The following is a 14,087-nucleotide window of genomic DNA, read 5'->3' as shown; positions in this document are numbered from 1 at the left end:
TTACAGCCCTTAGTCATGCCACTTTCAGGATGGTAGGATGAAGTCCTCCACACGTCGTGGGTTTATTGGACCATACTTCACTATGCTGGTCAGTGCAGGTTGATGAAGGGGGTGGGGGGGACGTGCAGGAGCTACCCTTGCCAGTTTCATAGCACAGCACACGAACCACTGCACCAGGTATGCAGCACTGCACTGTATATCCTGTGTATGTAATATTAATGATATGTTTTTCAGTTTTATTTAACCCATTTTAATCCAGTTTTCATTTGCAAAGTGCATTTTATTTTACCATGTTACGAATGTCGACTCGGACTAATTTAAGTACTGTACCTGAACAAATGGCATTTATTATTTACAGTAGTTTATTCAACTCTACATGTATACCTGCAACGATAAACTTAATGACGATGTTATATATAGTTCCACTGGGACAAGACATCGTGTTTTTTAAAGATGTGTAGGTATATTTTATGGAAAGAAATTATGAAACACCGTTGACGATTGTTTTAATTGCCTCAAATCGCGAGTCCTTCCCTGTGAATTGAGCAGCAGTAAGTACATGTAGCATGCGTGCAGCAAAAATTTCGCACAACCTCGCAATTCACGGTCACGATTCGGCTCAATAACCGCATGGGATTTTCTTTTTTTTCTTTTTCTAACCTTGTGGTGAACGTAGCGGCCTCTCGTGGCTGGAGGTCACTTGAACCAATTACACGCACCACATATGCGAGTCAAAATCTGAACTCTTAACACGTACGCTTCGATGCGCATATGCCTGAACTTAACAATCGGACATAAATTATGGCAAATAGCCTGATGAAGCTGGTTGTAATCACCAACCAAACGTCGTACTCAAGTTGTGAAACACACCGGTGTGCCGAAGCAATCACTAATGGGCATGTTTTGTTTACGTGACAAACCTTACTAATTGGCTGTGTCGGGTGGTGGCGGGTTGAACGACACATTTATATTTACGTGATCTTCCCCCCCCCCCCCCCCCCCAATATGAATCGACCAAGTGACGCATCCTTACAACACCCACAGAAGGCAGCGGCGTGAGCAAGACATTGCAGGGCCTGCGCCTTAACCTAAACCCAACGGTGCTTGTAGCTTAACACCGATTGGGGGGGGGGGGCAGGCTATGATGTGCCGGACGAGAGCAGCCCGTGGCCACGAAGAGCCTCTCGCTCGGTGTTAGTCGTGACTCGGGAGGAGCTTAGACGGCGAGAAGCATCACGCAGAATCAGAATCTCATTTATTCATACTCGATGAATCCGAGGAGCTATAAAGCGCTTCATCACAGATGTCCAAGCGGGTCGGGTCAGAACGTTACAACAGCAACAACGCGCAATACAAAAACACGAATATCAGAGTCGGCGTCTGCGTCGGCGGCGGCTATTACCGGACCCTCCTCCCCGCGCCACCCCCAGTGTCCCCGTGCGTGCGTCTCACGGGACCATCGAGGCAGGCAGTGGCGGGGTCTGGGTTGGCGGGGTGGCGCAGGGAGGGGAGACGGGGTGGGTGGTGGGCAGCGGTCGCAATCGCCACGGACCGCAGCTGCTTGCCGCTTCGCCTGCCGGTCGCGCGCACAGGAGGGGCCGGTGGTCTCCGTGCCGTGCTTTACGCATGAACGTGCAATCGTTGTTAACGCGTTACGGACGTTTTTGATGTTGGACGTGGAAGGTGACACGCATCGCGACTTGTTGGGGGGGGGGTGGGGGCGGGGAGATACCGGCACGAGGCGACCGTGTTTTTGAACTGTGGTCCCCAGGAGCGTAGCGATATTGCTAACGAGGACGAAATAGCGCAAGACACAACTGCAGCAACGTGGCTTTCTTCGTGTTAATTGGGGCGCGCGCCGAGGAGGCGCCACGTCCTTTTAAACTGCATCAATCGCGACGCGCAGGAGGTCATCTTCGTCATCCTCATCCCTCCTGCCGGTGCCGCTCCTCCTCCTCGTCCACGTGTCTCGCCGCACTCGCGTGTCGCGTCAAGCAATAGCTGGCGGTGTTTCTCTCTCGCCCCCCCACCCCACCACCTTCCCTGTCTCTCTCTCTCGCTCTCTCTCTCTCGCATCAGCCCCAATCGGCGTTCACATCAATTAACTTTCACGCGAGCCGCTGCAAATCGGCGAGCGCACGGGCGAGGGAGTGAAAATGAATAAATAAACAGACGGAGATGCCGCCGGCGCCGGCGGTGGTGGTGGGGCGAGGGAACAAGTCACACAGACTGCTCCTGTCGCAACACCGCTGAGTGCTCGCACTCGCCGGCGCGTGGTGGTGGTGGTGGAGGAGCGACTTGGACATCCCTGGACATCGAGCTTTTACAGCCCATTCGGCGGATTCCTCCAGTATACATACATATTCTTATTGCTCAAAGAGGAGGACACACACACCTATGCACACACACCCACCCCCATCCTCCTCCTCTTCCACCACACCACCCGCTTCCCCCTCCAGTCCCGGGGCTTGTGAGAGAGTCGTTCACGAGGGTTGGGGATGACGGCCTTTGGACACGGCGGGGTCCCTCGGCCGGACAAGGTGGACCAGGCGCAAGCGCTCGCCCGCAGCTGCGCGGGGGGTCCCGGCTTCCAGCAGTGCGACCGGGGCTACGCCACGTGCGCCATCCACACGCACGGCAAGTGCTGCAAGCTGCACTGGAGCTGCCACATGGGGTGGTGCCACTGTGAGTCCCACGCGCGCACCCGGGGTGCCACGCACACACACACGCGCGCACTGCACTACACGATCAACGTGCACTTCACTGCACACACACACACTACACACACACTACACACACACACTACACACACGCTACATACACACCGCACCACCGTGCGTACACAATGCACGCGCGCTACTTGTATTTATGTGATGCATTTTTTTCGCACCGTACGTAGCCAACCGCACCACGTCCAGTCTCCACGCGTGCGCTACACACACTGCACGATACACGCCCGGCACCCTACACCGTGCCGACACTACCCACACGCGCACTGCATGTCACACTCAAACGCACACCATATTAGCACGGTTGCCTATGTACGGTGCGAAAGAAGTTCAACATACACATAAAGGGCTTCCCAAACTTCAGTCCTCGCGAGCCACCACGCTACAGCGTCTCGCGTTCGCCAAATTACTCTCCATTCAAATGCAAATTTACTCGTTCCACGCTGCACGCACCCGATGATTGTTAAACACGTGCCTTACGTCACGAGCAAAGCAATTAACGCCGCGTTAATAGAGCCGATTTCAATGGATCTTGAGAGACAGTGTGTGAGTGTACACTTGTTCCACGTGTGTATCCACGTGTGTATGCACGTGGAACACGTCACACCGATAAGATTAATAGCTAAGTGTGTCACGTGAGACCTGTTTGACAACCATAGGGCGCGTGCAGCGTGTTTTTTGAATGGAGGGAAGTAAATTGGTGAACTCGGAAAGACAGCGTGGTGGGTTGGAGTTTGTTAAACCCAGCACTACACACACCACACACGCGCGTAATTTCCCACCCGGCATACAGTTTACACTCCCTACACTACAACCCGTGCATACACACTATACAACTCTTCACGTACATCTAATTTTAGAAATGTGTGGCAAGCAACGGATGCGCGAATGACTTTTTTGTTTTTTGCACTCCACGTGAAAAACAGTTGTCGAGTTAAGGAATGTGTGAAGAATCCAAAGCATGACCCCGTTGGAAAGAGTCGAGATTCATTGAGATTCCCGGGGAGGGGAGAATATTCTATTCCGAACGCTGTGGAAATCTTGACTATCGGCATCGCGACAGCAGTTTTGCTTCGGGTTATTTAGTTGCGGAGCACCGCTGATAGTATGCAGCACCATACCAACACAATCCCTCAAATGAAAGACTAAAACAGCAATCGGGGGTTGTCGAGACCGAGCGATGGAGTGGAAGCTACAGGAGGGTGAACCACGCTTCCGCGGAGGATAACAGATGCGTAGGTGGAGTGATGAAATCCGCTGACGTTCGAGTGGGAGATGGATCGTTACTTCCCAGAACCGCAACGGGGCAGCTTGGGGAGGCTTCCATCCAGAAGTGGGTTTACAAAGGGCTGTAAATTCACTCTTGAGTATTTCTATTACTGCTAAATCAGCGACTTTTCTACATCCATTGAACAGAGAGTATAGTCGGCTAATTGCCAATAGGCTCGTGGTGTTTTCCCATATTTTATAGGTGAAATAATCACAAGGAAAGTGGTGAGCAATAAATGGGTTGCAGGTTGTTCGAGAATTCACCAATTACCTTTATCACTCCATGTTCATGAAATTATTAAATTCATTTATTTGTCAGTCATTGCCAAACACCCATTTATAAAGAAGAATGTATGTACAGTTGTAAAATGTTCCAATTTTTATTCTAAGGGAATGTTCGTTTCTAAGAGTACATCTGTACTTTAATGCTGACGTCGTTTATTGATGTAAATTGGCTTGCAAAACACCTTAATGCACACTTACTAAGTCACACCATACTGTTGATTTATTTCAATTGTATCATGTTTATTATGGGTCTGTCATTGCTGGTATCATCAATGTCACAATGACCCCACACTTCTTAAAGCATCTGGTTTATCAGTGCTATCCTGCCTTCGTAAGTGTTGAGATTTTCCTGAGTTACAATTTGCATTCTTTTTATTGAATGGTGTTCGTATCGGTTTTTTTAGTCCCTAGCTTAGAATGAAAACTGCATACCTCCTCGTTCATGTCGAACAGAGAGACCTTGGGTTGACTTCTCAGCAAAATTTGTTTCTAACGACGGCAATGTTTTTTTTTTTACCGGCCAGATAGATTATTGGCTGATTTGACGTGGACCACGATTTCATATGAACAAATGTAAATTGTGAGTCTGTTGCTAACGTAATAAGTTAAAACTGAAATGTGATTAGGTGTGCTACACATATCTATTGGTGGCTTGGAGCTGGTTGTTGAAAATCCCACATTCTCACAGAAAAAACTACTCTCGTCTTATCCATAAATCAACCCTCGTTGACTTTCCACAAATTTGAACGTGCTTTTTTTATCAACCCTGAATGGATGAATGGCTGAGTAAAAAGAAGGCACCTGTCGAATTGTTCATCAAGTACTCTACTAACCCAAAGTGCAATCCTATCCTGGTCCACTCGTTGATGGAATATTTGGACATTCAAGATACATTCTTGGTGGGATAAAACAATGTCCATGTCAATTGTTTTTTTACCCTTCTATCTGGCAACAAAACTGACACCTTTTTACAAGGAGTCATGTTTGCATAGACCGCAATACCTGCAGTCATAAATACAAACAAAAGACATAACTCTGATAATGTGCACTGTGTCAGTTTTGTTGCCAGATAGAAGGGTAAAAAACCAATTATCATATTTTTACTGGCAAATGAGGTTCCCATAGAATGTCCATGTCACTGGCAGAGGATGGCTTCCTATTGCACAATTTGTCTGGTGAGGTTGTTTTTTAACAATCGCAAAGAAGCAGAAGAGATGGCGGGCTTCATGTTTCCTCTGAACAGTGCACAGCTTTTGATAACTGACATAGAATATAAACGGCATGAAAGTGGTGCGTTTCAAGTCGCAGCTTGCAAAGCGTGTACCAGAAAGTCACGCACACTACGAGAAATGCAGTGTCGGTGGATTTTTCCTCTTCAGATTTGGATGGCTACAATAACACACTGTACGCATTGTATTTACGAAGTTACAGCACGATGTATGGCTTTTAAAATATATTTAATGTTTTCACATTTGTGGATAGCACATTAAATTATTATATCGGTCATATAATACATTTGCTTAATGTGGCCTGCGCTAATTATTTTAAAATTGTCGAGCCAAACCATTTGCAAGTGGCCTTATATTATAAATAAAATATAAAGGTGATGCTTAATTTAAAAACTTGAATGCTTGAAGGTTCAGGATATTGGTTTTTAGTTATTGTCCATTGGTTTTCGCAAATAATATTTCTAAAAATCAATAGTCGGATGCGTTTCGTATGCCTGCTTATCTTTCAATTTGCATATCCTTTAAAAACTAGTTTACATGTTAATTTGTTATGATTGTGAAGCATTGGTTAATATTTATAAGTAGGCTTTCTTGACCAGTATTATGATTCGTAATTCGTTTGTTTTGGGTTAGATCGTGAAGATTCCAATCTTTAGCGATAACTCTCTACCGCCCCACAGAACCAATCAATTAAATTGATTTGATTTGTGAAATACTGGATGACCAGCAATGTCGCAATACCATTCCATGTTTTGTTGGAATGCTTGAACCACACAGCTGAATTGAAACTAATCAAGGATTTTTTTTTCCGGTGTAATCTCTGTATGGCAGCAAATCGCAACTGTGGCCCCGGCCACGCCCCCCTTCTAGAACCTACTCGTGGGTTCCCGGGTTTCCCTCACGTGACCCCTCTCTCACCTTTGCCCTACATCCCTCTCTCAGGCTGCATTTAAAATATAATCAAAACTCTCATTATTATCAGCCGTTCACCCACTGATTTACAATAATTACATTGTTTGCTATTTTTCCTAGATTTTTCTGTTTGCGCTTAGTCACTTTAAGATGTTTTCTTGTTCATGTTTTTGTTTTTTGTTTGTTGCGGTTGCACCCGATTCAAGAGCCGAATTGCTCACAGGGCTATACCAAATAAATTAAACTGAAACTGAAAGATAATGCTTGCAATGACGTACATGCTAATTAATTGAGCAGCACACTTGGACGATGCGGTATCAATTAATAAAAAGGCGAATGAGGTTAATATTTAATGGGACGTAAATTGTTGAATGCTTGAGTCATTTAATGAACAACAAAAGACCGAACACGGCCTTTATCATGTAGGCCTCTGCAGTTACCCGAAGTGATTGTAACTGTATTGTTTGTTGCGACAATCTGACCCGCCACTACTTGACATGTATGGAAAAGAGCTTTAGAGCTCATCGGATTCCTTCAGCATAAAATAAATATTCTCATGTATGAACGCGTCAGTCAATCCACTTTGCACCCTAATATTATGGAACAACTCGTGCAATCTTATTTCACTGTTGTCCGTGGCTATTATTTTCTGACGAAAAGCAAAGTATTCCCCATGCAACTTGCATACAGAGTGTGCACAGTTGCATATCGCATTCTCTGGATGCGTTCACGTGCTCCACTGAATAACATTTTGCCAAGCGGAATTCCGCTTAAATCCTGCGAAAGAGAAAAAACAATTCTACGTCAAACATTGCATTCACTATCATCGCCTTCGTCGTGCCAACGATGTGAGGCAATCAACGAGCAGTTTGTTCTCTTTAAATGTGTAGGTATGTTTCCTGCCACTGGTATTAAACACAATAAAGCAGTGACACATCATCTTGCAGAAACACACCGACTTCGCCGACAACGAACTATATTCCGGAGCAAACAGGAGTGGCATCTGATAGCGGACAAAACACCACGGCTTTCCGTGACCAAATGGCCCTGGAGCACTTTACATTTGCAGGTCATTAATCCTCGTATCGATTCTGTGGCACCAACCCCATTATCCCCCCCCACACACACGTGTCACGGTCCCCTCTTGCGCGTGACCTGCAGGCAAGTACGTGTACCAGCGCATGACTCCCGTGGAGCAGCTACCCAGCACCGTGGTGCCGGGTGGCATCACGCCTGGACGAACCCCCGCCTGCTCGCTGCTCATCTCCCCTTCGAGATCTCCTTGCGGTGCTCGGGCCACGGTGGAGGGTGGTGGTGGTGTCGACGCTTCTAGAGCAGCGGCCGGTGGTGCTGCTGCTGCTGCTGGCACCAAGCAGGCGATTTTAAGTGAGGGCTTCAAGATCAGGCGCGTGAACGGTACGCTGTGCTATGTGCAGCACTTGCTGCTCTCCCCACGTTGCACCAGTGCCTATATGGTGTTGGATGGTGGCTTTGCGGACAGTACTCCTATCTGTGGTAGAGGCTGGCGTCAGCAGCAGCAGCAGCCCCTTGCGTCGCTGATCGTCAGCCCTTGTTCGTCTCCGTGCTCTGGTAGCGGTAGTGCGGGCGAGTCGGCTGACTCTGGAATGCCAGCGTCTCCGGACTCTGCCGAGGAAAAACGCAGCGACGCCGAGGAGGAGACCGAGGGAGAAGGAGATGAAGATGATGGTGGTGGCGGCGGCGATGCAAATGATGATGATGATGATACCTGCAGTCTGCAGACTCGAGCAAGTGGTGTGGGACTTGGTGGTGAAATGCCACAATTGCGAGCCAATAGGCTGAGAGGCATATCAGAGGTTGTTGATGTGATTGAAACGACTGTGTAGCTTTTAATGTGTGCACAAGACGAATGCGTGATCTGCGCAATTCATAACTCATTTAATTGGCACGCTTTAAAGAAAAAAGTCGGCTCGGCCATCAGTAACACTTTGTTGTTATCAACCAGTGTGTAAGTTTGAAAATTGTACAAACACGTAAAAATATTGTAACCACACATAGATCCGTGGAAACATTTATAATAGGTATTTATTTGTTGCCTTCTGTGGCCATGTTAAACTACATGCACACTGTATAGCTGTCAAACAATAAACGCAACATCTGAAATTGTGCATTTGATTTGTTGACGTGGCAGTGCTCATGCTTCTGTATTCTTAATCAAATTGCCTTCCTAAATTAAACGGTATAAGACATAATGACTCTTAATTGCTTATCAAGATGCGATATGTCAGGATATTGAAAACAGTGTTCATATGCACGCTCCAGTCGCCAATGCGTAGCCAGTGTTTTCTCTAATTGGTCTATTGCAACAAGAGTAACAAAGAGAAAATCGGGTTAGGAGTGAGTCACATTGCAGCCTGAAATGGGGGATGTATAACGCACATTAGTTGGAGTGTTCTATGTCATGGCTTTCGTGTTCAAATATTGATGTAAATGATTGCCGGTCATTGGTAGCGGCATGGGAATCGTGGTCATAATGCTGCTTTGAGCCAAAAAAAGTGTAGGGCTCAGCCATGCAGTCTCATTAAACCCCATGCGTCTACTATGTCTTTCCTTTTACGCCAGGGAAATAAGGTTCTGGGCAAAATGCTGTTTCTATTTACTCAGCCCAAAATACGTACGAATGAGCACAGATCTTTACATCCAAAACATAACTTTCACTACTATTTTTCCAGAAGGATGAAAAAGATTAAGGACAAGTAAAGCCTGAGTCTAGTCAAGCATGGTTATCATTGCTGTTTTGTGAAGAGGCATTCATTAAATTACTTATATCATGGTATGCGTGTACATGAGGCAGTGTAAATGTACAAACTCGTGAATAATCTACATGTAATGTGTTCACAAGCAAAGGCGTTAAAAGGCAAATGTGTGATTTATTGCTCAAGCCACTTACTGGTGGAAGGGCCTCCACTGGGAGACATCCACTCTAGAGGGTATTTTGTCTGACTCTCCCACGCTGACCCAGATGTGTCCAGAAAAGCTCGGTTTATCCACGGTTTTTTTTTACATATGTATTTATTGTCATTCTTCTTCTTTTGTATTGCTGATTGTAGATTCAGAGCACCGTACATTCAGATGGTCAAGCCAGATAACTGCGTCAGGAGCAGAGGAGTGCATCACTGTGATGTCTCCTTCATGTTTGTGGATCGGGCATTACATAGTTATATGTTGTATACATAGTCTGTTCTGGATGACCACAGTCATACACTGAAGAGTTTTTAGTTTTCCATGTGTGGATCAGGTATCCGCATCTCCTGCCATGGTTTGTGTGGATGCAGTTTAGGGTGGACCGAGAGCTTTGTGGAATATCAAACCCAGGGATATTCTGCGTTGGGTCTTTTTCACGAGGTGTTTGATTCCGAGGTCTTTTGAACTCCATTCAGCTCCCCAAGCTTCATCGGGGTTGAATTCGCATTGTTGAATGTTAAAGAACCAAGAATATAATGTGGATTTCAAGAAGAGGGAAAAGACCCACAGATAACTTGTGTAGTGACGCAGTCAGAGACACTAGGAGTAGGAGGCACTCTATTTATTATCGCCTTCACAGGGTACAAGGGTAACAACACTTTCAGTCAGGACAGCTAACAGACTATCAGGCTGACAACGCCGAGAAGCTGAAGACGGTGATGAAGACTCCAGCAGCCCGACGGATTCCACTCCAAGTAACAGCCCCGAGCCTTCGCTCGGGGTCCTCTTTTATCCTCCCAGCGTGGCCCCGGCCACGCCCCCCTTCTAGAACCTACTCGTGGGTTCCCGGGCTTCCCTCACGTGACCCCTCTCTCACCTTTGCCCTACATCCCTCTCTCTGGCTTATCACGTGACCTGCTGACAGACAAGGCTGCTGCAACTGCAGATCCCCTTCTCTGCCAGCAACCCGCGCTATGCTACGTCGTGATCCATTCCATGTCACTACACTTGTAACAAGCTCGACGCGGTAGGATGGGAAACCCAGATGCCATTTTTTGTATTACGTCGAGAGCAGTGTATTTAAGGGGGAGGGGAAGAACATTAATAAAGGGGAAGGGGTGGGTGTCGCCAGGCTTTATCCCACCACACGTGACCTGCCGGCTGACTAAGTGTGGTGGCAACCATATTCTTGGTTCTTTCGGTAAAGTCACGTGGGTAGAAAATAAAAATAACCATTTATACTGCTCGGTTTGACAGGCCGGGGGATATCTTTGAGCAAGACATGTCACTCAACAGGAACTCATTACAGATAATGACATCTTTTGTAGAAACACTTGCAATTAAAGTAGTTCTATTTTATAATTATCATAATAGGTTTTTTTCCTCTAATCATGCCTTTATTTACTTTATTAATTTAAATGTTAATTATTTTTAAACAGAATTGGCAATATAGGGGTTTCAAAGGTGGGGCTTCAATAAATTCTAAAATTTGAATCGTGTACTTAATTTTGTATTATGTCCTCAAACAAATTTATATTTTTTTGTTTGAAAAAAATGTGCACATAGTATGTGCTATATAGAGATAGACATTGTGTATACTTTGAGTTATGGACTACTATAGCTGAAATAAAATGCATTAAATGTTATCTCGGAACATCTATATCTGTGCCAAATGGGGTCCATGATTTTAAATGTTTGATAATGCTTGCTAATATGTTCACAGACATGTGGAATTTGTGCATCTTCTTCTGTGCTCGCTCACCATTCGCATGAGAATTGTGAGGAGGCCCAGGTCTATGCTTGTCACCGGTTTTGCGGGAACAGTGGCGATGCAGCGTACCTTCTTGGCATGGCTCCCAGAGGATGAAGCAGGCAGAAAGCAATTTCCCATAAATATTGAATTTATTTTTTAAAAACCAAACATTTGAAACATGCTATATGAAGTGAAAGCATGGGGGGGGGGAATAAAATAAAAATCTTATTCTTTGTTGGCAACAGAATTTTTGCGTTGCCGTATTTTACAAGCACACTGCAGGTAAAAAAAAAATCATAGTCTGTTGAATAACTCTAATTATAGACTTTTCTTTGGAAAAAAAAGTTTCTATATTTGGTCGGCTAGTTTAAACAGTTTTTTCTTCTTCTTTTGTAAGATCAGATCATACATCAAATATTTAATCAAAGATGGGTTTCTTCATATAATTCACTTGCGTATTATGTCTGAAGCGGCCACTAATGGGGTTCTATTGCAGAGCAATAAATGTCACTTGTTTATTCATCTTGAAAGGACACATTTTATCACACAAATATTGATACACAGTAGTGGCTTGGTTATTACGTCGCCAAAATTATTCTATATATTATTTGTCTTCATTGTTTTCTTAGGCAACTTATATGTGCAACTTAATTGGGGTTTAGGCCCTTTGATTCTAGTTTTTAAAATGCATGTTGCTCTCAAGTTATACTCCACTATGCCTCGTGAAGTAGCTCCCCAAATGGTCGACAACAAAAGAGGTGAACATTTGGACATTGTAACAAAAACACATTTAGCAAACTTTATATTTAAATCGGTTTAATTAAAATGCTATTTTTCTACAACTGAAGGTGGTTCTGTTGACCTTGGCTATCCATGATTAATAATGATAACATGAACAGCAAGAAATTAATAAATGTAGAAACAAAAACATGTACTGGAATGTCCTAGTGCAGCAGCAAACAACTCTATAATTTCACCTTCGACTTCCATATAATAAAAGTTGTATACAGATAATGTTTGTACAAATGTTAAGAAAACATTTAACTTACTTGAATGTGTACATAAACCGATGTAGCAGATAGAGCTTGCGTAAGCAATAATATGAAGCTTAAACATTGTGAAATGTTTGGAAACATGATTGTTGTCCAATGTCAGAGGAAGCGATTTGCATGATTGCTTCGGGTGAAAGTTAGCTCGCGGCTTTACGTCCACGTGTAAGTATAGCACGTTTATCACAACTGGTGACGATAAAATTACACAACAGAAATTGCTTATGATTTTACCTCCTAGGTATTCGGTCAAACAGCTGAACAAAAACTAGCTTTGCCAATTACAATACTTTGTTTTCAATCACAATAGATCTGTCAATCCAGCATACGCGATGGCAAACGATCATACACATTATGTGCTCAGGCGATTACCTGCAAAGGGATTTTATTGTCTAATCAATCCATGTGCACCTTTCGAGTGAGGTAATACAGTCCAGTGCCTAAATAAGACTTCAAGTAAATGCAGTCTCGGTCAAGATCCGTTTAACGACACACTCCCAGTGTTGCACACAGCTCGTACAAACACGGGACAACTTAGTGTACAGTTCAAATAATTAAACAATAAATAATTTGCAATATGTTATTTGAACAAGGCCCCTTCAAATGGAATGTATTATGCCGCGATGTTAAGGCTCCTTGAAAGTAATCATAGAAAATGTTATTCGTATGAACGAACCTGCTACCTGCCAAATTACAGCTTGTAAAAAAAACACAATGTCCTGTATGTCGATGCTGTAATTACAGCTTGATGAGTGAATGGGTTTTGTCAATTTTACGTAATTTCATATCGTTAATATGTAAAAGCGTCTCTGATTATGCAAAGAGGCTTGCTTTTTTTTCATAATCAAAAGAAATATGCATTTATGCAAGTAGCATTGCACCAAGAAGTCAAATAATGAGGCCATATCCAGTCTTAATGTCATGGTTCCAATTTATGGGACACATAATTTTTCAGAAAAATACTTAATTGCATATTTTGTTTAAAAAATGTTTTTAAATCAGTAATCCTTTATTCACATTGTATTGGTTTGGCAGTTAAACGGGCCTTAATTGTTGGCGTATTTCAATAGTAAATGGAATACTTATGTGTTCAGGCTCATCAGACAATGTTCCTTCATTATATGCCAAGAATAACTACCATTTTGGTCGATGCACTCGATGAGAGGTTTCTGAAAACCAATGCTTGTCTGATAAAGATTGTAGGAGATTAACGGACACATGAATATGCATGTTTCTGTGCACTGAATGTTAATGGTTTGAAAATTGCAAAATGATCACAGCAACCTGGGTTCAATTCCTAGCTAATTACATTAGTACATAGGCTCTTGAGTTTTAGCTATGACCTCTCATTGGTCAACTCGGCCTTAAATGAATACTTCATGCAAAGGGATACATATTTGGTTGGGCATGATAATAGCCCAAATACCACCTCCCATGCCATGTAGCCTCGAATGGGTACTTAAAGGCACTTATAAAGGCTAAACGCAGATATTCGCTTTGGGTGTGGAGTGTTGATGTCCATCCATCACAAAGATGATGCTGTAAGCGCCAGAGAAGTTTGGTTGCCATGTCGTATTCCAGTCGCGAGTGGCTAAAAATTCCGATTCTGAAATGAGAGTCCTTATCACAATCAGTGCTGGTGTAATGCACATGTCCGGAGGACCAGGCCGACATGAAGGCAGGAGCTGAGTCCGGTTGCACATTTGTATGTATATATGTAGAACGTATTTCGCACTGTACGTAGCCAACCGTGCTAATCGGAGGTGCGGGGGAGGGACAACATACTAACACATGAAGCAGTTCTAAAGAAACTCATTTTCAATCTAGATTTAAAAGTGCATAGCTCCAGTGGCTTTCTAATATCAGAAGAGCGTTACAGACGGCCACTGCATCGCGTGCTTCTTAGGTTGGTTGTTTT

At 44.2% G+C, this 14,087-nt stretch overlaps 1 protein-coding gene across 1 annotated transcript; it reads left to right on the top strand.

The window, feature by feature from the left end:
- The first annotated feature begins 1,750 nt into the window (after window positions 1-1,750).
- On the top strand, window positions 1,751-10,452 carry LOC133345762 (UPF0524 protein C3orf70 homolog). Its single transcript, XM_061556728.1, has 2 exons — window positions 1,751-2,685; window positions 7,586-10,452. The coding sequence occupies exons 1-2, from the start codon at window positions 2,499-2,501 to the stop codon at window positions 8,287-8,289; spliced, it is 891 nt and encodes a 296-aa protein (XP_061412712.1). The 5' UTR covers window positions 1,751-2,498; the 3' UTR covers window positions 8,290-10,452.
- The last annotated feature ends 3,635 nt before the right edge of the window (window positions 10,453-14,087 follow it).

Source organism: Lethenteron reissneri, chromosome 23 (assembly GCF_015708825.2).
Source record: "Lethenteron reissneri isolate LAM-NWPU_2019-01 chromosome 23, ASM1570882v1, whole genome shotgun sequence".
In the NCBI taxonomy this organism is placed as follows: Eukaryota; Metazoa; Chordata; class Hyperoartia; order Petromyzontiformes; family Petromyzontidae; genus Lethenteron; species Lethenteron reissneri.
Note: the sequence above shows the minus strand (reverse complement) of the source record. Positions and strands in the feature narration are given on the sequence as shown.

Coding starts and splice junctions, on each gene's coding strand:
- LOC133345762 (XM_061556728.1), top strand. CDS start 2,499: ATGACGGCCTTTGGACACGGCGGGGTCCCTCGGCCGGACAAGGTGGAC. Junction 2,686..7,585: donor CCACATGGGGTGGTGCCACT/GTGAGTCCCACG, acceptor CGTGACCTGCAG/GCAAGTACGTGTACCAGCGC.